The sequence below is a fragment of the Papio anubis genome, chromosome 16, assembly GCF_008728515.1.
Source record: "Papio anubis isolate 15944 chromosome 16, Panubis1.0, whole genome shotgun sequence".
NCBI classification, from domain to species: domain Eukaryota; kingdom Metazoa; phylum Chordata; class Mammalia; order Primates; family Cercopithecidae; genus Papio; species Papio anubis.
The window spans coordinates 12,229,892-12,253,916 of record NC_044991.1 but is presented as its reverse complement, the minus strand read 5'-3'; the positions used below and the strand labels follow the sequence as shown (position 1 = coordinate 12,253,916).

The 24,025-nt window shown below is 49.1% G+C and overlaps 2 protein-coding genes across 6 annotated transcripts in view; one reads left to right on the top strand and one right to left on the bottom strand.

Annotated features, from left to right (window-relative positions):
- The first annotated feature begins 1,940 nt into the window (after positions 1–1,940).
- Positions 1,941–21,078, top strand: KDELR3 (KDEL endoplasmic reticulum protein retention receptor 3). Of its 2 annotated transcripts, none has more exons than XM_031656309.1 (5): positions 1,941–1,978; positions 11,233–11,333; positions 16,411–16,569; positions 18,024–18,276; positions 19,292–21,078. In XM_031656309.1, exons 2-5 carry the CDS (start codon positions 11,328–11,330, stop codon positions 19,330–19,332), a joined length of 459 nt encoding a protein of 152 aa, XP_031512169.1. In that variant the 5' UTR covers positions 1,941–1,978; positions 11,233–11,327; the 3' UTR covers positions 19,333–21,078. The 2 variants fall into 2 exon arrangements, with proteins under 2 accessions (XP_031512169.1, XP_031512168.1); XM_031656308.1 differs by lacking the exon at positions 1,941–1,978 and adding an exon at positions 4,800–5,058.
- DDX17 (DEAD-box helicase 17) overlaps positions 20,254–24,025 on the bottom strand; it is a 24,953-nt gene continuing 21,181 nt past the window's right edge. For 2 of the 4 annotated variants that reach the window (XM_003905542.4, XM_009217278.3), the window contains exon 13: positions 22,492–23,282. In XM_003905542.4, coding sequence (XP_003905591.1) covers positions 22,777–23,282 — 506 coding nt within the window. In that variant the 3' untranslated portion in view covers positions 22,492–22,776. Of the gene's footprint in view, positions 23,283–24,025 lie in introns of all 4 variants that reach the window. The other 2 variants (XM_009217279.4, XM_009217280.2) reach the window with 2 other exon arrangements.

Here is a 24,025-nt window from a genome sequence, read left to right as displayed (position 1 = left end):
GATTGCCCTTTTTCCTCTGTGCGGTCCAGTCCGTGCATAGGCACCCGCCTCCCACAGCACCAGAAAGGCTCCTGGAGGCTGCACCTAAGTTCAACTCGCAAGGCGCCTGGTGCCCAGCTGGTCTCTGGTAAATGTGCTTGGAACTAAAAGAGAGGTTTTGACCCTTGGTGTTTGTAACCTTGGTGTCTCAGTAAAATGCAGCCCGCGCTGCCCCTGCCTCCTGTCACTCCAAAGATATTGAGCCGGGGAAAGAGCTTCCGGAACACCTGGGGTGGAACCGCAGGGAGAGGAAGGCTGGGCCCACCCCGCGCTCGATTAGGAAATGGACTCGTCCGCGCCTCCGGGCGGGCGGGACCTCAGGGGCTGCCTGGGAAGAGGTCATTCCTTCTACGGGGAGCGTCCACTCGCTTAGGCCAGAGGAAGACTTAGCGGCCTAGAGGAAGCTCCAGGGGAGCCCCGGAAACCCGGGACATAGCTTTCCTTCCAGGCCCCTGCCCGGTGAGAGACAGCCGATTAAGTGGAGTGATTTTCACTTTACACCCCTATTTCCTTCCACACAGAATTGGAGGCAGTTTGCAGGATATTCCAAACTGGTGAAATATAAGAAAGGGCTGGGACCAGAAAAAGAGAGCGAGCGAGCGAGATTATATATACCTATTTTAAAAAATATTTGAGCAAGTCCCCCATTCTCTCTCCCATACATCTGACTTTGAAGGTAGAATTTGCTTTGTTAGAAGAAGACAGTCCTTGCTCTTTGAGCTAAAGGAAATTTCCCTCTTTGCTTTCCTCTGCAGCAGGCACATTTTTGAATGTTGGGAAATTGAAGCTCAGAGACGTGAGGGACTTGCCGGGATCCACCCAGCAGCAGGGACAGATAGTGAATAACCATGCAGGTGGCCAGAGTGCTGGCAGGGGCTAGAGCCAAATGTTTTCCGTGAGTAAAGGTTTCCCCTTTTCTCCATGGGAAGCTTTGAAAAGTCTCCACCTGGGAGCCGAGTGGACACGAAAGAGGCGGGGCTAATTACTGAGGACAGAGCGGTTGGACTTTGGGGAGAGGAGAGCCATGTGACTTTGGGGAGCAATGGACAAATTTGAGCCCCAATTTCCTCATCTGTAAAATGAGGACATAGTATCCATTTAGTAGGGACATCAGGAAAACTGGATGCAAAAAGCAATGACTACGCACCTGCAATACTTCATTTCATTTTGAGACAAGGTCTCACTGTGTCACCCACGCCCAGGTTCAAGTAGAGTAGCGTGATCTCAGTTCACTGCAGCCTTGACCTCCCAGGCTCAGGTGATCCTCCCACCTCAGCCTCTCAGGAAGCTGGAACTGTAGGCACGTGCTACCACGCCTGGCTAATTTTTGTCTTTTTTTTTTTTTTTGGAGATGGAGTCCCGCTCTGTCACCCAGGCTGGAGTGCAGGGCCTGATGTTGGCTCACTGCAACCTCTGCCTCCTGGGTTCAAGCAATTCTCCTGCCTCAGCCTCCCAAGTAGCTTGGATTACAGGTGCACGCCACTAAGTCCAGCTAATTTTTGTCTTTTTAGTAGAGATGGGGTTTCACCATGTTGGTCAGGCTGGTCTCAAACTCCTGACCTCAGGTGATCCGCTCACCTCAGCCTCCCAAAGTGCTAAGATTACAGGCATGAGCCACTGTTCCTGGCCATAATTTTTATCTTCTTTTTTGTAGCAATAGTTTCACCAGGTCACCCAGGTTTGTCTCAAACTCCTGGGTTCAAGAGATTTGCCCGCCTGGTCTCCCAGAGTGCTGAGATTACAGGCATGAGCCACTGCGCCTGTCCTCTTTTTATTTTTTTGTTTTTGTTTTTTATTTTTTTGTTTTTGTTTTTTTGTTTTTGTTTTGCTCTGTCATTTAGTTTGGAATACGGTGATGTGATCATAGCTCCCTGCAGCATTCGACTCCTGGGCTCAAGCGATCCTCCTGCTTCAGCGTCTCAAGTAGCTGGAGCCACAGGTTTGTGTCACCATGCCTGGTTATTCTTTGCTTTATTTTCTGTTTTTTAAATTTTTCGTAGAGACGAGTCTTGCTGTGTTGCCTTGCCTGGTCTTGTACTCCTGGCCTCAAGCGATCCCCCTGCCTCTGCCTCCTAAAGTGACTGGCCTACTTCTGTCTTTATTTTTCCCATTTAGCAGATGAAAAAGCTGAGGCCCAGAGAGGGGACATGGCAGGCTCAAGGCCACAGTGGCAGGCCTGGGACAAGGTCTAGCCCCTGGAGCCATCCAGCTTGGGTTTCTTCCCCTCCAGCACCACTGTCCCTCCTCAAATCATCCCTGGCCTTGGCCAGGTTCCCTGTGGTCTTGAGGAAATAAAGGGAAAGGGAGGATCCAGCCTCATTCCAACCGCACCTCCCCCCCAACACACACAGTGGGGGCTGCTTCCCAGGAGGACAGATGTTTTCACCAAATGGCACTTGCACGTGCTTTTCCCTGGCTTGGGGAGGAGGTGGGCGCTGAGAAGGAAATGCCAGCTGGTTGGGCAGAGAGGACCGCAGCCACACCTGAGGGATTTAAATAGCCTCCGCCTTCTCTGGGCACCGGCTGAGGGGGAGGCATCTGGGCAGGGTTGGAGGGGAGCAGGGAACAGAAGGGCCGTTTGGAACCTGCCACAGCCCAGGGATGAGCGCCTGGCTCCTCCTCCCAGAGGGACCTGGTCCAGGCATCTCACCTCCCTGGACCTCAAGGTCCATCCCCTGCAAAGCGAGTCTCTGAAGGCCAAGGAACCGCGTGCCTATTGATGGAAAGAACCTGAGTAACAGGCCTGACCCATGCCTGGCACCCATGCTCAATACTTGATGGCTATTATGATCACCACCTCCCTGCCAGGGCAGGAGGGCCCGCTGCTGAATCTCCGACAAATGAGCTCCCACCCGCTGCTCACCCACCTCTCGTGACAGGGTGTTCATCACCTGCCATGGCAACCCACAGTGTAAGGTAGTGATTTCGTGGCAGACCATGTGTTGGAATCTGGGCTACTTAGTGTCTGTGTGACCTCAAGCAAGTTATTTCGCCTCCCTGCCTTGCTTTCACCATGTGTAAAATGAGAATGAGGCCAGGGCTTCCTCACAGTGTTGCTTAGATGAGTGCCTTTGGAACTTTATAGTTAAACAAGGTCCCCAGGGCATTCGTGTGCACATCAGAGTCCGATTCACCCCGGAATGCCTGGGGAGGAACTGAGATTCTGCATTCCCAACAAACAGTAGCAATGCTACTGGTCTTTGGACTGCATTTGGGGTCTCAAAGGACTGCCTTGGCTGGGCGCGGTGGCTCACGCCTGTAATCCCAGCACTTTGGGAGGCTGAGGCAGGCGAATCAGCTGAGGTCAGGAGTTCGAGACCAGCCTGGCCAACGTGGTGAAACCCTATCTCTACTAAAAATACAAAATTAGCCTGGCGTGGTGGTGGGCACCTGTAATCCCAGCTACCTGGGAGGCTGAGGCATGAGAATCCCCTGAACCCGGGAGGCAGAGATTGCAGTGAGCCAAGACTGTGCCACTGCACTCCAGCCTGGGCCACAGAGTGAGACTCTGTCTCAAAAAAAAAAAAAAAAAAAAAAAGAAAAAGGAAAAAAAAGGACTGCCTTTCCCTGGGAGTCAAAGTAGGGAAACTAGGGGACATAGGGGGCCATAGAAGGGTCTTGACCACTGGAGTGACAGATTTTTATCACAGAAAAGGGGCTGGCCATAGTGGCTTATGCCTGTAATCCCAGCACTTTGGAAGGCTGAGGCAGGCAGATGACTTGAGCACAAGAGTTTGAGACTAGCCTGGGCAACATAGTGAGACCCCATCTCTGTTTAACTACATTTGTCATGGAAAAGCCTCTCTGGTTATCTGTGGCAGGAGGTGGGAGTGAAAGGAGGAGGTCTGTTATTTAGAGAGAGATGAGGGCCCTGAGTGGGAGGAGGGCTTACTCAGGTCAAGGAGGGGAGGCTAAGGGCCCTTAGCTCACCTGGCCCACTCTTTCAGATGCAGAGACTTATGTCCAGAGAAGGTGGAGGACTCCCTCCCACCAGGGGGCCCTTCACTCCCCACCCTTTCTGCCGCTCAGCCCTCCCGGGTCTCTCCTGGCCTGTGCATCCCTGTTTAATATCCTAGTAACACCAAGAAGAGAGGGCCCTGGATCTCCCTGACCAACTTGACCTCCTTCCTACTCACAACAACCCCATTTTACAGGTGAGAAAATTGGGACCTAGAGAGGGGAAGGCCCACCGACCCAGGCTGCAGCTGAGGTCAGTCTGATTCCGCTGCTGAGTGGTGTGCCATTACCATTGTCCACCTGCAGCAAGGTCGGGTTCCGACTGTGTGGACATCCAAATTAACAGACAGAAGTGGGGACTCCCCTTCGGCTCGCCCCGCCCCACCCCACGCTCCCAAGGAGGGAGCTCCAGCTCTGGGAAAATGAGGACAATAGCAGGGATCGCCCCACAGGGCACTTCCCCGTGCTGGCTCCTGCCAAGCGCTGGCACCAGTGTTATGGGGCCTGTGTACAGATGAGGAAACTGAGGCAGAGACAGGGGCTTGGTGGCAGGCCTCCGGTTTCTGCGGAGGGAAGGCAGAGGACACTTGGGGCATGGGCGGCATGGGTCGTGGCGGGCACCCGGCGCACATGGCAGCCGGGCGCAGGTCAGAAGCCCCCCGCGTCACCGGGCCGCCCCGCCCCGCCCCGCCCCGCCCGGGAGCCGGGCGCTGGGATGGGCGGGAGGCGGGAACTCCAGGCCGCGGCGCTTCCTGGCTCCCCACCCTGCGCCGGCGGCCGCCCTGGCCACGTCACCGCCCCGCCAAGAGTGTGTGGGCGGCGGCACGGCGGGTGCGAACGCGGAGCTGTGAGGCGCAAGCAGGGCTCTAGGGCACCTAGAGACCAGGGCCGGGGACGTGGCAGCCGCCCTGCCCGCTAGAAAGTTTCCTAGAAGTTTGCTGGGCGCGGGCGCACGACCGAAGGGCCGGACCATGAACGTGTTCCGAATCCTCGGCGACCTGAGCCACCTCCTGGCCATGATCTTGCTGCTGGGGAAGATCTGGAGGTCCAAGTGCTGCACGGGTGAGGGACGCCGGGCAGGGAGGTGCGGGACCCCCTCTCTGGCCAGCCTCATGCTCCTGCGTGCAGGGTAGGGCGCTCCACGGTGTCTGCTCAGGGTGGGGACTCCGGCATGGGGATCCTTGAAACTTTGCAGAGCTCCACTTCCAAAAATAATGTAAAGTTGTATAAAATCAAAGGAGGACCCCTCGAGATGATGGGAGGAGGGTGGGTTTGTTCCTGCACAGACGCCCCCTCAGGTTGGCAGTGTCACTGATGGTTGGAAGAGGAGGGGTATGAGGGAGGTCACAACCCCTCCTTCCCACCAGTTACACCCATTGTTCCCTCCACCCTCGATTGAGGGGAGAAGTTGGTATGCACTCAGGAAACGGCCCACGATTCTCAAGGTCTTCTCTTTCCTGCCCCTTCCCAGACCCCCCCCACCCCGCCCCCACACTGAGCCCTCGTCCCTCTCCTGCCTACATGTGTGGTATCGGTGGCTGTGATGTGGCAGGAGGGCACCAGCCTGGCTTAGGTGGGTGTAGAGCAGCCCCTGAACGGAAGCTGGGGAGGGCTGGAGGGGTACCCTGTTTGCATTCTGGCTGCCCTGCTGGGACTTTGGAGAAACGTTGAGGCTGGACTCACAGTCGCCAAACAGATCCAGAGCCACCAAAGGCTGCCAGAGCTTCCTGCAGCCATCTTAGTCCACCGGCGTCCTCGTGGTGCCTGCCCTGTGCCTGGCACTGGGTGTGCGGATGCAGGAATGAACTCAGGCTCCTCACGGGGCTGAGGAGGCCGAGAGTGGGCCTGGAAGGCCCTGTGGAAGAAGCAGCTCGGTGCTGGTCCTGGAGGACGAGCAGGTGTCCATCCAGGAAGTGTGTGCTGTGGAGGGCTCTAGGGATGCAGAGGCACGGAGGTCACCAAGCACTGGGCATCCCCCCGGAAGGGTGGGCAGCCAGATTTGAGGTGGTCTGGAGGGAGATGAGTAAAGGAGGGAGGCTGGTCCAGATGTGAAAGGGCCTTTTCTGTCAGGCCAGGGAGTTGGGTCTGGGGAGCCTTCACGGTTTGGGAGCAGGAAAGGGGCCTGGAAGGGGGCCTGAAGCAGGTCGCTTTGGAAGCTTTGAGAGAGAAGGCACAGAGAGCTGGGGGAAGCCTGGCAGGGTGGGGGTGGGTGCAGACATGAACAATAGTAGGGTGCGGAGGAAGTGGTTCTAGGCCTGTAGGCCATTTGGGTTTGGGGTCTCTGGAGAGACAGGTACAGAGACGGTGTCTCTTCAGGTTCTTCCTCAGGGGAGGTGGCCAGGAATGCTGAGTGGGGGACCCGGAGCAGCAGGCCCTGGTGAGGGGAGAATCAGCTCTGACCTATCCCTGCACTTTCGCTGAGGGCCGAACGGAGTGAGCAACCATAACCAAGAAGGGACACTGGTACCTGGCCGCTGTCTGCCAGACACTGCTGGGCACCTGGAATACAGCCCGGACAGCAGAGGCCCAGCCCTGGTGGAGTTGACTTTCTTTTATTTTTTATTTTTATTTTTTTTGAGACAGAGTTTTGCTTTGTCCCTGAAGCTGAAGTGCTGTGGCGCGATCTCGGCTCACTGCAACCCCCACCTCCCAGGTTCAAGCGATTCTCCTGCCTCAGCCTCCTGAGTAGTTGGAATTACAGGGACCCACCACCACACCCGGCTAATTTTTGTATTTTTAGTAGAGACGGGGTTTCGCCATGTTGGCCAGGCTGGTCTTGAACTCTTGACCTTAGGTGATTCACCCACCTCGGCCTCTCAGATTGCTGGGATTATAGGCGTGAGCCACTGCACCCACCATTTTTGAGACCGAGTTTTGTTCTATCCCCTAGGCTGGAGTGCAGTGGCGCAATCTCGGCTCACTGCAACATCTGCTTCCCGGGTTCAAGCTATTCTCCTGCCTTAGCCTCCCGAGTGGCTGGGATTACAGATGCCCGCCACCACACTCAGCTAATTTTTGTATTTTTAGTAGAGACGGGGTTTCGCCTCTCTACTAAAATTGGCCAGGCTGGTCTCGAACTCCTGGGCTCAAGTTACAGGTGTGAGCCACCATGCCCGGCCAAATGGTGGAGCTGACTTTCTAGTGGTAGGAAGCCATCGATAAACAATAGTCCTAGGAGGCCGGGCGCAGTGGCTCAAGCCTGTAATGCCAGCACTTTGGGAGGCCGAGACGGGCGGATCATGAGGTCAGGAGATCGAGACCATCCTGGTTAATACGGTGAAACCCCGTCGCTACTAAAAAATACAAAAAACTAGCCGGGCGAGGTGGCGGGCGCCTGTAGTCCCAGCTACTTGGGAGGCTGAGGCAGGAGAATGGTGTGAACCCGGGAGGCGGAGCTTGCAGTGAGCTGAGATCTGGCCACTGCACTCCAGCCTGGGCGACAGAGCGAGACTCCGTCTCAAAAAAAATAAAAACAAAAACAAAAACAATAGTCCTAGGAAACTGAGCAAATGACATGGTTTGTTAGAGGCCATAGTGAATACTATGGGAACAAAAAAAGGGCAGCTGGGTGGCAGGGATGGGCCTGTGCGTGCGCAGAGAGAAATCAGAGGTGAGGTGCCTGGATGGAGGCAGGGCCTGGGGTGACCTCAACAGAGCCAGTCCCAAAGGCCAGAGACTTGAGCTTCACTCTTGCTCCTCTCCTTGACTTGCTGTGTGACCCTGGGACTCTGTTTTCCCATTTGTCAAATGGGAGTGAGGGCTGCCCCGGCAGTGGGGTCCACCTGTGCTCAGTGGACCCCGGAGGGACTCTGGCCAGTCCAGGCTCACATTGTCCTCTGTGTCCCGGGTCTCCATGTGCAGCTTCCTGGTGGAAATGATTGTTTTCAAAAGTATGAAAACTATCGTGCTCAAGATCACCAGAGGGCCGGGCGCGGTGACTCACACCTGTAATCCCAGCACTTTGGGAGGCCAAGGCAGGTGGATCACCTGAGGTCAGGAGTTCAAGACCAGCCTGGCACATGGCAAAACCCTGTCTCTACTAAAAATACAAAAAATTAGCTGGGTATAGTGATGGGTGCCTGTAATCCCAGCTACTCGTGAGGCTGAGGCAGGAGAATCGCTTGAACCTGGGAGGCAGAGGCTGCAGTGAGCCGAGATCACGCCATTGCACTCCAGTCTGGGTAACAAGAGAGAAACTCTGTCTCAAACAAACAAACAAAACAAAACAAAACAAAAGATCACCAGGGTTCCCAAAGCGCTAAGGAAAATGTGAGTGAAACCCAAGAGGCTGGCAGGCTGAGGATGAAGAGAAAAGAGGGGTAGGGGAAGGCCCATGCAGGTGGCCAAGCATCCCCTACTAGGGCTACCTCCCAGACTGTCCTACGTGGGGCCAAGGGCTTCTCTGGCAAAGTCTGTGTGAGGGCTCAGTGAGATGAACATCAGGCCATCCCAGAGCTGGCCTCGGGTCAGTATGGCCTCCCCCAGTGGGGTTCATTACCCGCTGCCAGCCCCACTGTCCCCCTCAGCCTGGCAAGTGCACGTGCACACGAGCCAGACCCCCCAAAGGGACTCAGATTCTCACTGAGCGTTGTGTATTCCTCACCTCAGTCCTGCCACTCTGCATGAGGGGCTGTTTGGCAGGTGAGGAATGTGAGACCCAGGCTCGCCCTCAAGCCAGCACATTCTCCAGAATGTTAGGGACTTCAGGGGTGTTCCTTCTTGCTCATTAAAAATGTTCCCCCAGGCTGGGTGCAGTGGCTCACGCATGTAATCCCAGCACTTTGGGAAGGAGGAGGATCACCTGAGCCCAGGAATTTGAGACGAGCCTGGGCAACATGGCAAAAATCTTGTCTCTAGAAAAAATATAAAAATTAACCGGGCATGGTAGCATTTGCCTGTAATCCCAGCTACTCAGGAGGCTAAGGTAGGACAGTCATCCAAGCCTGGGGAGGTTGAGGCTGCAGTGATCTGTGATTGTGTCACTGTACTCCAGCCTGGGTGACAAAGTGAGACCCTGTCTCACAAAAAAAGAAAAAAAAAAGTTCTCCCACCCCAAATGTCTGGAACCAGAGGAGTGGTTAGAGAAGGCACAGTTCAGGGGTACAGGGGAACCAGACCTGAATCAGACACCATAGTAGTTGCCTCTTATCCACAGAGGATATGTTCCAAGACTGCCAGTGGATGCCTGAAACCACAGGTTAAACCAAACCCTATATATATACTGTTTCTTCCATCTGATAACCAAGACTGCTGGTCGGGTGCAGTGGCTCACACCTGTAATTCCAGCACTTTGGGAGGCTGAGGCGGGCAGATCACTTGAGGTCAGGAGTTCGAGAATTCGAGACCAGCCTAGGCAACGTGGTGAAAACCCATCTCTACTAAAAACACAAAAATTAGCCGGGCATGGTGGCGGGTGCCTGTAGTCCCAGCTACTCGGGAGGCTAAGGCAGGAGAATGGCGTGAACTCGGGAGGCAGACGTTGCAGTGAGCCGAGATTCCCCCAATGCACTCCAGCCTGGGTTCAAGCGATTCTCCTGCTTCAGCCTCCCAAGTAGCTGGGATTATAGGCATGCGTCACCACGCCCAGCTAATTTTGTATTTTTAGTAGAGACAGGGTTTCTCCATGTTGGTCAGCCTGGTCTCAAACTCCCAACCTCAGGTGATCCACCCGCCTAGGCCTTCCAAAGTGTTGGTATTACAGGCATGAGCCACTACCCCTAGCCCAAATACGATGTTAACATTAGAGGAAGCTGGATATATGGGACTCTCTGTATTGTCCTTACAACTCTGTTGTAAATCTAACATTCTTTCAAAATAAAAAGTTAAAAAAGAAAGAGACCAAAGTAGGTTAAGAAACAGCATTTAGACTGGGCGCGGTGGCTCACACCTATAATTCCAACACTGGCAGAATGAGGTAAGAGGATCACTTGGGCCCAGGAGTTTGAGACCAGGCTGGGCAACATAGTGAAACTCCGTCTCAATAATAATAATAATAATAACAACAACAAAATTAGCCAGTCTGATGGTTTGTGTCTATAGTTCCCAGCTGAGGTAGAATTGTTTGAGTCCAGGAGATCGAGGCTGCAGTGAGCTATGATTGCACCACTGCACCCCAGCCTGGGAGACAGAGTAAGACCCTGTCTCTAAAAAGAAAAAATAAAAAAGGAAGAAACTGCATGGAGATTATGAAACCTTTTTTGTCAACTCAGTGCATCCATGTGCATCATATGTGTACACATAGGTGTCATGTGTGTACATGTTCACAAAGATCTGGAAGGATGAACCTAGGGCTTTGGGATATTTCTGTCTTTGCATCTTTATATATTGTCTGATTTTTGTTTTGCAAAGAGTAAATATAGGCATAACTTTTGTAACTAGAAAAAAGGCTTTTTGGCCGGGTGCAGTGGGTCATGCCTGTAATCCCAGCACTTTGGGAGGCCAAGGTGGGCAGATCACCTGAAGTCAGAAGTTCGAGACCAGCCATGGCCAACCTGGCGAAACTCCATCTCTACTAAAAATTCAAAAATTAGCCAGGCGTGGTGGTGGGCGCATGTAATCCCAGCTACTTGGGAGGCTGAGGCAGGAGAATCACTTGAAGCTGGGAGGCAGAGGTTGTGGTGAGCCAAGATCACGTCACTGCACTCCAGCCTGGGCAACAGAGTGAGACTCCATCTCAAAAAAAAAAAAAGAAAGAAAAAAGAAAGAAAAAAGAAAAGGCTTTTAAAATCTTACAGTTTGAAAAATAAAATAGAATACTCCCCTGGCCCTGAACCTTCCTCTGCTTGCTGTGGTCTTCCTGGTGAATCAACACCTTGTAAAGTCAGTGAGTTGTTCTCCCTAAGACTGAGCTTTGGGGATTGTCAGTGGAACTCTGGGGGTGGAGTGAAGAGAAGCCTCAACAACCCCCACCAAGCCCGACTCACACCACCCCCGACATCCTCCCCAGAGCAAGAGCCCAGGCAGGCACACGCAGGGGGACTGGGAACTCGGTGTTCGTGTCTTTATTTGGAGACTGGGAGACAGATTACAGCTTAATGAGAGGAACAAGGACTCAAGTGATCTGATGGGAAGGGTGAGTTTCCTGGCCCTTAGGGAGCGACAGTGCCCTGGACAGGAGATCTGTGAGTGGGAGTGGACACTCTGAAGGCCTCCCCAGCTCCAGGCTGTGCACTTCTTGAGGGTGGGAAGGCTTAGGAGTCTGTGTCCTCATTGTCTCCTGTCTACCCTTGGCCACAGGCATCTCTGGGAAGAGCCAGATCCTTTTTGCTCTCGTCTTCACCACCAGATACCTGGACCTGTTCACCAACTTCATCTCCATCTACAACACAGTAATGAAGGTGAGGGGCTGGGTGATGATGGTCGGGGGAGGCCACCAAGCCCTCACAAACTGTGAGGTGGCCTGCTTGGAAACTCAGTGTGTGGAGCCAGGCCGACCAGGGTTTGAATCCTGACTTTGCTGCTTAGTGGCTGCATGACCTCATCTTGGGCCTCTTTGTATATCAGTGTCCTCATGCAAAAATTAGGACAGAGCCGGGCATGGTGGGTCATGCCTGTAATCCCAGCACTTTGGGAGGCCGAGTCGGGTGGATGGAGACCATCCTGGCTAACATGGTGAAACCCTGTCTCTACTGAAAATACAAAAAATTAGCCGGGTGTGGTGGCACATGCCTGTAGTCCCAGCTACTCAGGAGGCTGAGGCAGGAGAATTGCTTGAACCCGGGAGGCAGAGGTTGCAGTGAGCTGAGATCACACCACTGCATTCCACCCTGGGTGGCAGAGTGAGACTCTGTCTCAAAACAATAAAATAAAATAAAATAAATAAAATAAAAGGACAATACCATTAGCTCAGAGGGTTTGGTTGGGAACATTAAACGAGATAATAAATGTAAATGTAAAAAACCCTGCCATATATTAAACATTCAATAAAGGGTCACACCTGTAATCCCAGCACTTTGGGAGGCTGAGGCGAGAGGACCGCTTGAGCTCAGGAGTCTGAGACCAGCCTGGGCAATGTAGTGAGACCCTGCCTCTACAAAAAATTTAAGAAATTTAGCTGGGCGTAGTGCTCATCTGTGGTCCCAGCTACTGAGGAGGCTGAGGTGGGACAATCACCTGATCCTGATAGGTCAAGGCTGCAGTGAGCCACGATCATGCCACTGCAGTCTGGGCAACAGAGCGAGACCCTGTCTCAAAAAAAAAAATGGTTTAGGTGATAGAGAAGGATTAGAGAGCTACTTTAGGGAGTGTGGCCAGGGCTTCTTCAAAGAGATGACATATAAGCTGACAGCTTAGTGACAAGGAACTAGCCGTGTAAAGATCAAAGGACACACCTTTTTTCTTTTTTTTAAGACAGAGTCTCACTGTTGCCTGTTGCCCAGGCTGGAGTGCAGCAGCGCAGTCTCAGCTCACTGCAACCTCCACTTCCTGGTTTCAAGCCGGGAGCTTGCCTTGTGCCTCAGCCTCCGAAGTAGCGAGGACTACAGGCGCCTGCCACCACGCCCAGCTAATTTTTGTGTTTTTAGGAGAGATGGGGTTTCTCCATGTTGACCAGGCTGGTCTCACACTCCTGACCTCAAGTGGTGCGCCCACCTCGACCTCCCAAAGGGCTGGGGTTACAGGTGTGAGCTACCGTGTCCAGCCAAAATGTAGATTTTAGTTGATTCCTATTAGATAATGTCTAATAGGAATCTTATTTCTTGTGCAGTGGTGTGGTCATGGCTCACTGCAGCCTCAACTTCCCAGGCTCAAGGGATCCTCCCACCTCAGACTCCTGAATAGCTGGGACTACAGTCACACACCACCATGCCTGGCTAATTGTTTTGTATTTTTAATAGAGACAAGGTTTCGCCATGTTGCCCAGGCTGGTCTAAAACCCCTGGGCTCAAGCAATCTGCCTGTGTCAGCCTCCCCAAGTTCTGGAATTATCATGCTCAGCTAGGAGTCTTTTTTGTTGTTGAGATGGAGTCTTGCACTGTCGCTTAGGCTGGAGTGCAGTGGCGCAATCTCAGCTCACTGCAACCTCTGCCTCCCGGGTTCAAGCAATTCTTCTAACTCAGCCTCCCAAGTAGCTGGGATTACAGGCGCCTGCCACCACACCTGGCTAATTTTTTGTATTTTTTTAATAGAGACGGGGTTTCACTATGTTGGCCAGGCTGGTCTCAAACTCCTGACCTCGTGATCCGCCTACCTCGGCCTTCCAAAGTGCTGGGATTACAGGCGTAAGCCACCCCACCGCAGCCACCACACCCAGCCCCCACTGCCCCCACTTTTTTTTTTTTTTTTTTGAGACAGAGTCTCCCTCTGTCACCCAGGTTGGTGTGCGGTGTGGCGAAATCTTTGCTCCACTGCAGCCTCCGCCTCCCGGGTTCAAGTTATTCTCATGTCTTAGCCACCTGAGTAGATTACAGGCATGTACCTGCCACCATGCCTGGCTTTTTTTTTTTTTTTAATGGAATCTAGCTCTGTCGCCCAGGCTGGAGTGCAATGGCATGATCTTGGCTCACTGCAACCTCCGCCTCCCAAGTTCAAGCGATTCTCCTGCCTCAGCTCCTGAGTAGCTGGGATTACAGACTCATGCCACCATGCCCGGCTAATTTTTTTTTTTTTTTTTGTATTTTTAATAAAGACGAGGTTTCACCGTATTAGCCAGCATGGTCTCCTGACCTCGTGAGCCGCTCACCTTGGCCTCCCAAAGTGTTGAGATTACAGGCATGAGCCACCACACCCAGCCTTTTTTTTTTTTTTTTTTTTTTGAGATAGAGTCTCCCTCTGTCGCCCAGGCTGGAGTGCCAGTGGCGTGATCTCAGCTCATTGCAACCTCCGCCTCCCGGGTTCAAGTGATTCTCCTGCTTCAGCCTCCTGAGTAGCTGGGATTACAGGCACGCACCACCATGCCTAATTTTTGTATTTTTAGTAGAGGCGGGGTTTCACTATGTTGGCCAGGCTGGTCTCAAACTCCTGACCTTGTGATCCGCCCTCCTTGCCCTCCCAAAGTGCTGGGATTACAGGTGAGAGCCACTGTGCCCAGCCTAGGAGTCTTATTTCTTTTTTTTTTTTTTTTTCCTGAGACGGAGTCTCGCTCTGTCGCCTGGGCTGGAGTGCGGTGGCCGGATCTCAGCTCACTGCAAGCTCCGCCTCCCGGGTACACGCCATTCTCCTGCCTCAGCCTCCCGAGTAGCTGGGACTACAGGCGCCCGCCACCTCGCCTGGCTAGTTTTTTGTATTTTTTAGTAGAGACGGGGTTTCACCGTGATTAGCCAGGATCGGTCTCCCAAAGTGCTGGGATTACAGGCTTGAGCCACTGCGCCCGGCCTAGGAGTCTTATTTCTAAGAAAGAAGGGCTCCATGGGGGAATTCTATCTTGCAGGGTTATTGAGAAGATCACGTGAGATAACATACAGCACCTAGAAAATATTTAACCAAAGTGGGTTGTCCTTCTCTTCCATATCAGAGACATCCCTTTGGGATTTCAGGCATGTTGTTACTAGTTGGTAGGGTGGAGGTTGCTGTTACTTGTGAGGTGTTGAACTCATTCAGATTTAGTGAATGTGAATCTGAGGACTGGAAATCACCATCTACTTAAGTTCACACATGTATCAAACATCACCTGCCTAGTTCATTTCTCAGCCTAAGTCAGCCTTGGGCATTCCTGGCAGAGACGGCAGACTCAGCCCTTGGCATAGCTGAATGAGCTCTCGGAGGCTCAAACAGGCTAGTTTCTATATTTCTGAAATGAAAAATTGATCACCTCTTTCACTCATTCCAGCATTTGTTTTGTGCCAGGGACTGACTTAGGAGCTGGGGATTAAGAGGTGGACCCTGCCATGGAGTCCTCTCTTAGAGGGAAGATGGACTTGTACATAGACATTTACAAAGCATGTGATCACGGGTGAAAATGAACATGCTCACATGGAGCTCTGGCGACAGAATGTGTGCCTCATTCTAGAGAAAAAAGGATTGTTTCGAGGAAATAACTCCAAATAGGACTACAAATAGGAGTGTTCTAGGCCAGTGTGGTCCTGCTCCGGCAGCATGAGCGTCACTTGGGAACTTGTTAGAAATACAAACTTTAAGGCCGGGCGCAGTGGCTCACGCCTGTAATCCCAGCACTTTGGGAGGCCGAGGCGGGCGGATCACGAGGTCAGGAGTTCGAGACCAGCCTGACCAACATGGTGAAACTAAACATACAAAAATTAGCCAGGCATGGTGGCGGGCACCTGTAATCCCAGCTACTTGGGAGGCTGAGGCAGGAAAATCGCTTGAATCCAGGAGGTGGAGGTTGCAGTGAGCCAAGATTGCACCACTGCACTCCAGCCTGGGCAACAGAGCAAGACTCCATCTCAGAAGAAAAAAAAAGAAAAAGAAAGAAATACAAACTCTCACGTCCATCCAGACCTATGAAATCAAAAGCTCTTGGGGCAAGGGAAGAGATAGCATCTGTGGGTTTTTTTGTTTGTTTTTTGTTTCTTTTTTTTGAGACAAAGTCTTACTCTTATCTCCCAGGCTGGAGTGCAATGGCATGACCTCGGCTCACCGCAGCCTCCGCCTCCCAGGTTCAAGTGATTCTCCTGCCTCAGCCTCCCGAGTAGCTGGGATTACAGGTGCCTGCCACCACGCCTGGCTAATTTTTGTATTTTTAGTAGAAATGGGGTTTCACCATGTTGGCCAGGCTGGTCTCGAACTCCTGACCTCAGGTGATCCGCCCGCCTCGGCCTCCCAAAGTGCTGGGATTATAGGTGTGAGCCACCATGCCCGGCCAGCATCTGTTTTGATGCATACTCGTTTGAGAACTGCTGGCCTGGAAGGTTAGAGGCTATATCAAAATGAAATCATTATATGCTAGAGGACAGCTACTGTGATTAGATGGAGAGCTTTTCTGAGGGAGCAATGGTCAGTTAATTCAAGGAATGTTAGCAGGCACATAAGTAGTCCCAGATTCTAGGGAGGCTGAAGCAGGAGGATCACTCGACCCCAGGAGTTAGAGGCCAGACTGGGCAACCTTAAAAAAAATAATAAAGATGCTAGTCCTTGTGGAATAATGCTCAGAAGTCACTGATGCATATCCAGAAAATTGTTTTAAAATTGTTTCAACAGCCCTGGAATGCCTCTGGGAAATCCCCTGAAATACACCAATCCTGTTTCGCCTAGTGTTCCACAACTGAAGGGGACGACAAGGGCACCTTTGACTCTTCATGGTAGCACTGTCAGTCCCAGTATAGAAGCATGGAGTTATTTAATGAAAGGGTCATTGACTTCAAATTCTAGGCAACTGGACTCAAGATAAATTGCAAACACATTTCACCTCTTCATGTTACATTATGGCAGAACACTGACCCTTAGGTTTGGTAGGCTAGGAGCCTAGTAAATACGCAGGGAAATGACTTCATAGATTCTCATGTCTCTCTCCCTTTTTAGGTGGTTTTTCTCCTCTGCGCCTATGTTACAGTGTACATGATATATGGGAAATTTCGTAAAACTTTTGACAGTGAGAATGACACATTCCGCCTGGAGTTTCTTCTGGTCCCAGTCATTGGCCTTTCCTTCCTTGAAAACTACAGTTTCACTCCGCTGGAGGTAAGGGAAGGGACTGAGTACCAATTCTCAAAGGGAAGTATGTTCCCCCGTATCCTTCCCTCCAGACCCTGGGCTTGCCTTCTGCTTACAACTGTGACCATTACTCATGTATCCTTCACTTATAAGTTGAGAAGAAATTGACAGGCTATTTACAATGCTTTACTTGGAAATGAGCACATCTAAATAGTCATGATGCCCATAAACCAAGCAGGCATCACAGCCCTACTTCTGGCTGTTGAGACCTTCTCTTCAACAGATGATTAGCAGATCCCTGAATCCCTGTAGCATAGTCCAGGCTCAGAAATTTCAGCTCAGTAAGTTTGGACTGTGGCCCATGAATCTGCAGGCAACAAGCATCTTGGGAGATTCTGATGCTGGTGTTTATGGACATGACTTTTTTTATTTATTTTTTGAGATGGAGTCTTGTTCTGTTGCCCAGGCCGGAGTGCAGTGGCACGGTCTTAGCTCACTGCAACCTCCGCTTCCTGGGTTCAGGTGATTCTCCTGTCTCAGCTTCCCGAGTAACTGGGATTACAGGTGCGAGCCACCATACCCAGCTAATTTTTGTATTTTTAGTTGAGACAAGGTTTCGCCACGTTGGTCAGGCTGGTCTCCAACTCCTGACCTCAAGTGATCCACCCACCTCGGCCTCCCAAAGTTCTGGGATTATACGTGTGAGCCTGGCAACATGACTAGATTTTAAGAAATTGTGGCTTCATTTATGATTTTATACTATGAAACTATCATTTAAGTTCTTTTTGGCTGGACACGGTGGCTCACAAGGTCAGGAGATCGAGACCATCCTGGCTAACACGGTGAAACCCCGTCTCTACTAAAAAATACAAATAAATAAATAATTAGCTGGGTGTGGTGGCGGGTGCCTGTAGTCCCAGCTACTCGGGAGGCTGACACAGGAGAATGGTGTGAACCCAGGAGGCGGGGCTTGCAGTGAGCTGAGATCGCACCACTGCACTCCAGCCTGGGAGACTCCATCTCAAAAAAAAAAAAAAAAAAAAAGTTATTTTTGGCCAGGTTTGGTGGCACATGCCTGTAGTTCCAGCTACTAGGGAAGGTGAGATGGAAAGACTGCTTGAGCCTAGGAGGTTGAGGCTGCAGGACGCCATGATCATGCCACTGCACTCCAGCCTGGATGACACAGCAAGACCCCATCTTTAAAAAACAATTAAAAGTAGTTTTTTATATAAATGCTCATGCCACACTGTGAAAAAAAGCAGTATACTGTATAATCTTTCAAAAATTAGAAAAAAAAAACCCTTATATTTACCTAGAGATGGTACATTAAACTGATTAAAATATAATTTTTATTGAGAACTTTTTTCCCCCTTACTGTACCTCTTCCCCAGCAAGCTATTGTTTTAGTGATTATGTTCTTTTAAGGAGATGGGCCTCTTCTTGGTCTTGCTCAGTCTCTGGCCGCTTTCTCTTTGGCTCAGATCCTCTGGACTTTCTCTATCTACCTGGAGTCAGTGGCTATTCTGCCCCAGCTCTTCATGATCAGCAAGACTGGAGAGGCTGAGACCATTACTACTCACTACCTGTTCTTTCTGGGTCTGTACCGGGCACTCTACCTGGCTAACTGGATCAGGCGGTACCAGACTGAGAATTTCTATGACCAAATCGCAGTGGTGTCTGGAGTAGTACAAACCATCTTCTACTGTGACTTCTTCTACTTGTATGTGACCAAAGGTAGGTCCTGGGATAACAGCACTGATGCTGGCACTGGCCTAACGAGTTACTCATCCATTCAATAAGTATTCCAGCAGATAGAGACATGAACAGTCAAGTCTCTGCCATTCACAGTGCTTGTGTTCTAATGCAAGACAAATATTTTCAAGAAATGTGATCAAAACATGGTCAATAGGTTATGTGTACTATGCAAGACAGCTGTGAGATGACATTTGACAGAATACTTGGTTAGTAGTGAAAAACATTCCAGAACTTATTACAAGCCCCAAGGCAACAGCTTGGGGTGATGGACAAAAAGGCTAGCACTGTCAAAATCTATAAACCTGGAGATAACAGGTCAACCAAGACCAGTTCACATAGGGCAGGGGTGTCCAAACTTTTGGCTTCCCTGGCCCACATTGGAATAATTGTGTAGGGCTACACATAAAATACACTAATGATAGCTTATGAACAAAAAAAAAAAACCTCAATGTTTTGAGAAAGTTTACAAATTTGTGTTGGGCCATAAAGCCATCCTGGGCCACGGGTTGGACAAGCTTGACCTAGCACCTCATAGGCCGGAGTAAGGGGTTTGCACTATGTTCTGATTGCCAAGGGCGGCTATTGTGTCATTAAAAACCCAACCCACTAGCTGCTATGTAGGGTAAAAAGCAGTCCAAGTACAGTGACTAGCTATGGGGCAGTTGCAGTTGTTCAGGGAAAAGGCTCTAGGTAGAAAGAGATGTGGACACAAGTTCTGGGACTTGAGAGGGACTGCTGATGGACTCTTTGAGATGTACAACAGACAATTTGAGGCCAACTACTAAGTTTACAGCTGTGGGGAAGGGTGCCAGTAATCAAGTCGGGGATCAGCAGGTCCATAGTCAACCGGAGATGAAGACTCCCCCTTTGCTTTAACAATCGAACATATACTGTGAGCCGGCCATTAAGAGATGATAATAAGATTATGCACCAAGTTATAAAGCAGTCCTTTCATCAGATGGTAAATTCTCATTTCATCTCCATTTTCTTCCAGTCCTTAAGGGAAAGAAGTTAAGTCTTCCAATGCCAATCTGAGGACGCTCTGAGATAGTCTACACCTTAACAAGCACATGAAGGAAACTATTTTGAATGTTCTTTGGCAACTTATCCATAATTTGGGATCAAATGTTAAAACCAGAAAAATGCTTAGTGTGGATTTCAGCAAAACTTGATCATCCCACCCAGAAGACCTTCTCATCAATAGACTGCCCTTAAGACTCATTGTAAGGTCATAAAAACCTGGGCCAACTGCACAAATACGGTGCCTCAAAATGACTGCAACAAGAAACCTTAAGGTGCCTTACTGACGAAAAAGATCAAATAAATGATTGCTCTCCGAGGCCCAAGGGCAAGACTCATGATGAGGAAGTCAACCCCAATCTGGAACAATGTCCCTCCTCTTAAGAATGTCCCAACTAAAGACCAGTTAAAATATTAGAGTACGCTCTTGTGAATTTCCACTTTCCAGGTAGGTGACCAAATTTAGGTGGTCAAGATATAAAGGTGACAGCTAGTTTTAAGTGTGAAACGTATTTCACTTTCATACTGCCTTCAGGACAGAAGCAAACCAAATTTACCAGGTTTGGCTGGAAGAGTTTTGTGCCTCATCTTTTACCGGTTTGAATTTTTTCAAACCAGTGACTGATACCTGCCTTGCACTTAGTACCTTAATACCAATAACCTAATGGTACTTAGGTGAGTACCATTTGCGCAATCACTGTTTTACTTATGAGCAGATACAGATACATCCAAACCCTTACCTACTAGGTATCCTGCTAGGGTTTTCGATTCCAACTCTTGTATTAAGTTTAATCAATTCTACTTTCCTTTCAGTTTTAGGTGCTAATCAGTCAATCCAATATTCCCCACCTTTGTCTTGAAACAAATAAAAACTGTTTTAAGATGTCTACATTGAACTATTCAGAGAATTTTTAAGCAATAAAACCTTACACCTTATTGTCAACAGTGTTTTTATTTATACCTACAAAAAGAAAACAAGATGGTATCAAAAGGACAATTTACAAACTAAGAATAGTAACATAGCTTTCAGCATCCTGTGCCTGAACATCACACATCTACAAATCTTTCAAGTCTTAATGCAACAGGAATGTTTGGAGACCAGCAAGAACATGAATAGAGAGCACTGATCCCAAGCAAAAGCCACTAACCTTTTAGATGAGAAGTCCACACAACGAATTGTTAGGGAGGATTGGGGGAGAAGCAGCCCATTGCTTAATACATTGAAACCCTTTCCCTAAGTTGAGTTTCAACCATGAATGCAATAACTAGCATAAAATGATTCTTCTGCTCATGTTCTGAAGCCAACAGCAGAACCTGAATTATGAGTGACAGACATGGAGGCAGAAGAGTTAAACTCTGCTAGATTTCAGCTGTGCTCAGACCATAATAGCTTTTAAGGTTTTACTGTTATTTTATGATTACAATGTCCCAGGTGGAAAAAGGGAAGCAAGCAATCCAAATAACCACTTGCTTGCAGAGACCTTTCCCTCAAACAGATGCTTTCAAGAGCTGCGAGAGAGTAGGGCATCCCTTGTGGTGGAACCTCTATGTTTAAAGAAAGAAGAAAAAAACCCAGAATTTGGTTGTAGAAAACAATGCCCACAACAGACTGGCCAGTGCTTAGACAAATTTGGGGTAGGGGGGAACACTTTGGTTTGAAAGCACAGAGCAGTTTGCCACGTTTCGTCTGTGCCTACCATCCTCCCTTGGCCTCAACTTCTATAAGATGGGGGGGACAAAAAGAGAAGTAAAGTTAAGAAAGAAGAAAGTGGAAAATTAAAAAAAAGATGTCAAAGTTTTTACATGCATACATTTCAGCTTATGCTGAAGACCTACCTGTATGTTGCACATTGAATCATACTTTCAGAACCCCTCAGAAACCATCCCTCTCTCCCTAAAGAATTTTAAAAGGAAAACAAAAACCTCGAATATAGATCTTACAAATCAGTAAGCATTCAAGCCTTAGCCAAAGAATGCAGTGGAGCCTTCCGCCTTAAACTGCATTGTGAATGAATACAAATTAACAGCATAAAAATTAATAGTCCCGCATCAGATCTGAAAGGGGTTTCTGGGGCTGTCTGATGTCTCTATCCTGTTGTAGTGAACACAATAGCAGAAAATTCCTTCTGGGTTCATCTGCTATATAAAAAGTCTTGGTAAAACAGCATTACTATGAAGAGGATGAACTCACCTACCTTCAGATGGAGGAAAAGTGAAAAGGACTTAGGCTTTAGTCCTCCATGACTTTTCTTAAGCACTACCTACCTGTAATAAGCTGAGTGCAAAAGGATGCCGAAGAAAATCTGCACCCAGAAGCTGTTAGAAAGCACTGCAGAGAACAGGGTATGAAGAAAATAAGAGTTCTTAATAAACCCTGAAGATTCTTTGTTCAAGGTAACTTTGCCAAAAGGGCAGAGTAGCTGGCAAAGAGTTGTTTTTATTCTAGCTCTACACTGCATTTCAAAAGAAAATCTGCCCATTTTGAATATATTGTTTATAATTAAATGTGCTTTTTACACTGCAGGTCAATATAAAAACTGGTTAGTTTCCAGTGAGCATTTATGTTCATTTGCTCACAGCAGCTGTCTGGCTGGAAAATTAATTTCACAGATGGTCCCCAGTTTTACCGGGAAATATAGGCAGCTTCCACCCAGATGCTGAGATGCTACAGTTAAACCACTGCAATAAACACTTGTGGTTTTTAATTTAAAGGATACACAAGACTCCGCATTTCAATTTCTAACCTGACACTAAAATGGTTATTTTTCAGTAATGGGGGCGGGGGAAAGGCAGAGTGTAAAGGGAGATAAAACCAATTAGTGATTTTTAACTGTCAAATGCACTCAAGCAATCAGTCAAAACAGGCCTGAGGAAACCTGTTCCAACTTGAGAAACATTTAAAAGCACAAAAGAAAATGTGCAGGGAAATCCCTGTTTGTTTTCTAACCCAGTAATGAGAAATTTAAAGCACAGATGCCATCTTCCTCTGCAAAACGATTCAGCCCTCCCCCTCCCTCCCTCCCTCCCCACCAACTCAGAAAAAAACAAAAGATGGGCTCCCACAAAAGGGCCTAATACCTTACTCTTTAAGATGAAAAATAGCTCGAATATCTTCAACATGCAAGAAGTTGGGGGAAGAAATTAATCTCTTCCAGTCAGCTATATATATATATATATATGTATTTTTTTTTTTTTTTTTTTTTTTTTTTACAAAATGTTATTACAGACTGGATCATTTTGGCGGGCAGAAGAAACCTGGCAGTGAATTCTAACTAATCTGCATGAAAAGACAACTCACGATGGTTGGGGAGAAAAATTAATTAAAAAAAAAAAAAAAAGAGAAAAGAAAAAGGAAAAAAAAGAAAAAGAAAAAAAGAAAAGGGGAAGAGGAAAAAAAAGGAAAGAGTGTTCCTTAAAATGTAATTTAAGTCTGCTGGAGTCACTACCACTTGAGTGGTTTCATTTACGTGAAGGAGGAGGAGGGGGAGGAGGAGGAGGGTATTGGTAGGCAGTCTGCCCCATGTAACCTATCATATTGGTAGCTCCCGGAGGCTGTGCAAACTGTTGTGACATCAGTGGCTGTGGCTGCTGCCCAGACCGGCCTATCCCACTAAACTGCTGGCTAGAGCTCTGCGAACTTCTCCCAGTTGAGGTGGTGCTACTAGCTCCGTAAGTGCCAGCACCATATTCTTGAGCTGTATAGCTACTGGTGCCATAAGCAGCTGCCCCATAGGTGCCTTGACCATAGGTGTATTGGCCTGCTTGTGCTCCAAAGGCAGAATTTGGACTTCCATAGCCACTGCCATTAGCATAACCAGCTCTATCGGTTTCACTACGATCCCGATAGCTTGCAGAGTCTCTCCGGCCACCATCCTTGACTCCTCGAAGCCTTCGGTCACATTCATCCTGATACATCAGATTGGGATTGTTGGCTGAAGAAGTGGTCCGGTAACGAGAACGACCACCTAATGGGAAGATACAAGGGAATTTTTAATGCCAGATGTATGACCTAAACATAATATAAAAATTCTATTGGGTACAAAAGTATTAAGCATGTTTCCTTGATACTTAGTTATGCTGGCCAACCTCCAAGTTAGTACTGTAAAAATATACTCATAATTTGATTATTTAATGGGGCGCATTCAAAAGCACAGTAAATATCAAAGGACACTAAACCTTTTCACCCTTTTAGTCCCTTTACTTGAGGATGATCAAGAAACATGGTGTTACAATACGAAACCTTGAGTCAGGAAGCCCAGATCCTCGGATATTCTGCAACTATACATCCAACTGCTATGTCTCAGTTTCTACCCACCACTAAACAGTGTAAAATGACTGATCTCTCCGTATGGAAAACTGTAAACCTAATATACTACTAAGCATTTTTGAAAGTATTAAAAAAAAGCAACCATGACCGGGGGCACACTGGCTCACTCTTGTAATCCCAGCACTTTGGGAGACTGAGGCAGGAGGATCACTTGAGGTCAGTACTCTACAAAAAATACAAAAATTAGCTGGGCATGGTGGCACACGCCTGCAATACCAGCTACTTAGGAGGCTGAGGCAGGAGAATCGCTTGAACCCAGGAGGCAAAGGTTGAAGTGACCCGAGATCGTGCCACTGCACTCCAGTCTGGGAGACACAGAGACTCTGTCTCTGCCCCCCGCCCTGCCAAAGCAACCACATTAAAACTCAGACTAGTCTCGGC

What these genes read in the sequence shown, in the direction of transcription:
- KDELR3 (XM_031656308.1), top strand. Translation starts at nt 4,968, where the DNA reads ATGAACGTGTTCCGAATCCTCGGCGACCTGAGCCACCTCCTGGCCATG. An exon ending in GAGGTCCAAGTGCTGCACGG is followed by an intron (nt 5,059 to 11,232) that starts GTGAGGGACGCC and finishes CCTTGGCCACAG; the next exon opens with GCATCTCTGGGAAGAGCCAG. An exon ending in ACAGTTTCACTCCGCTGGAG is followed by an intron (nt 16,570 to 18,023) that starts GTAAGGGAAGGG and finishes TCTTTGGCTCAG; the next exon opens with ATCCTCTGGACTTTCTCTAT.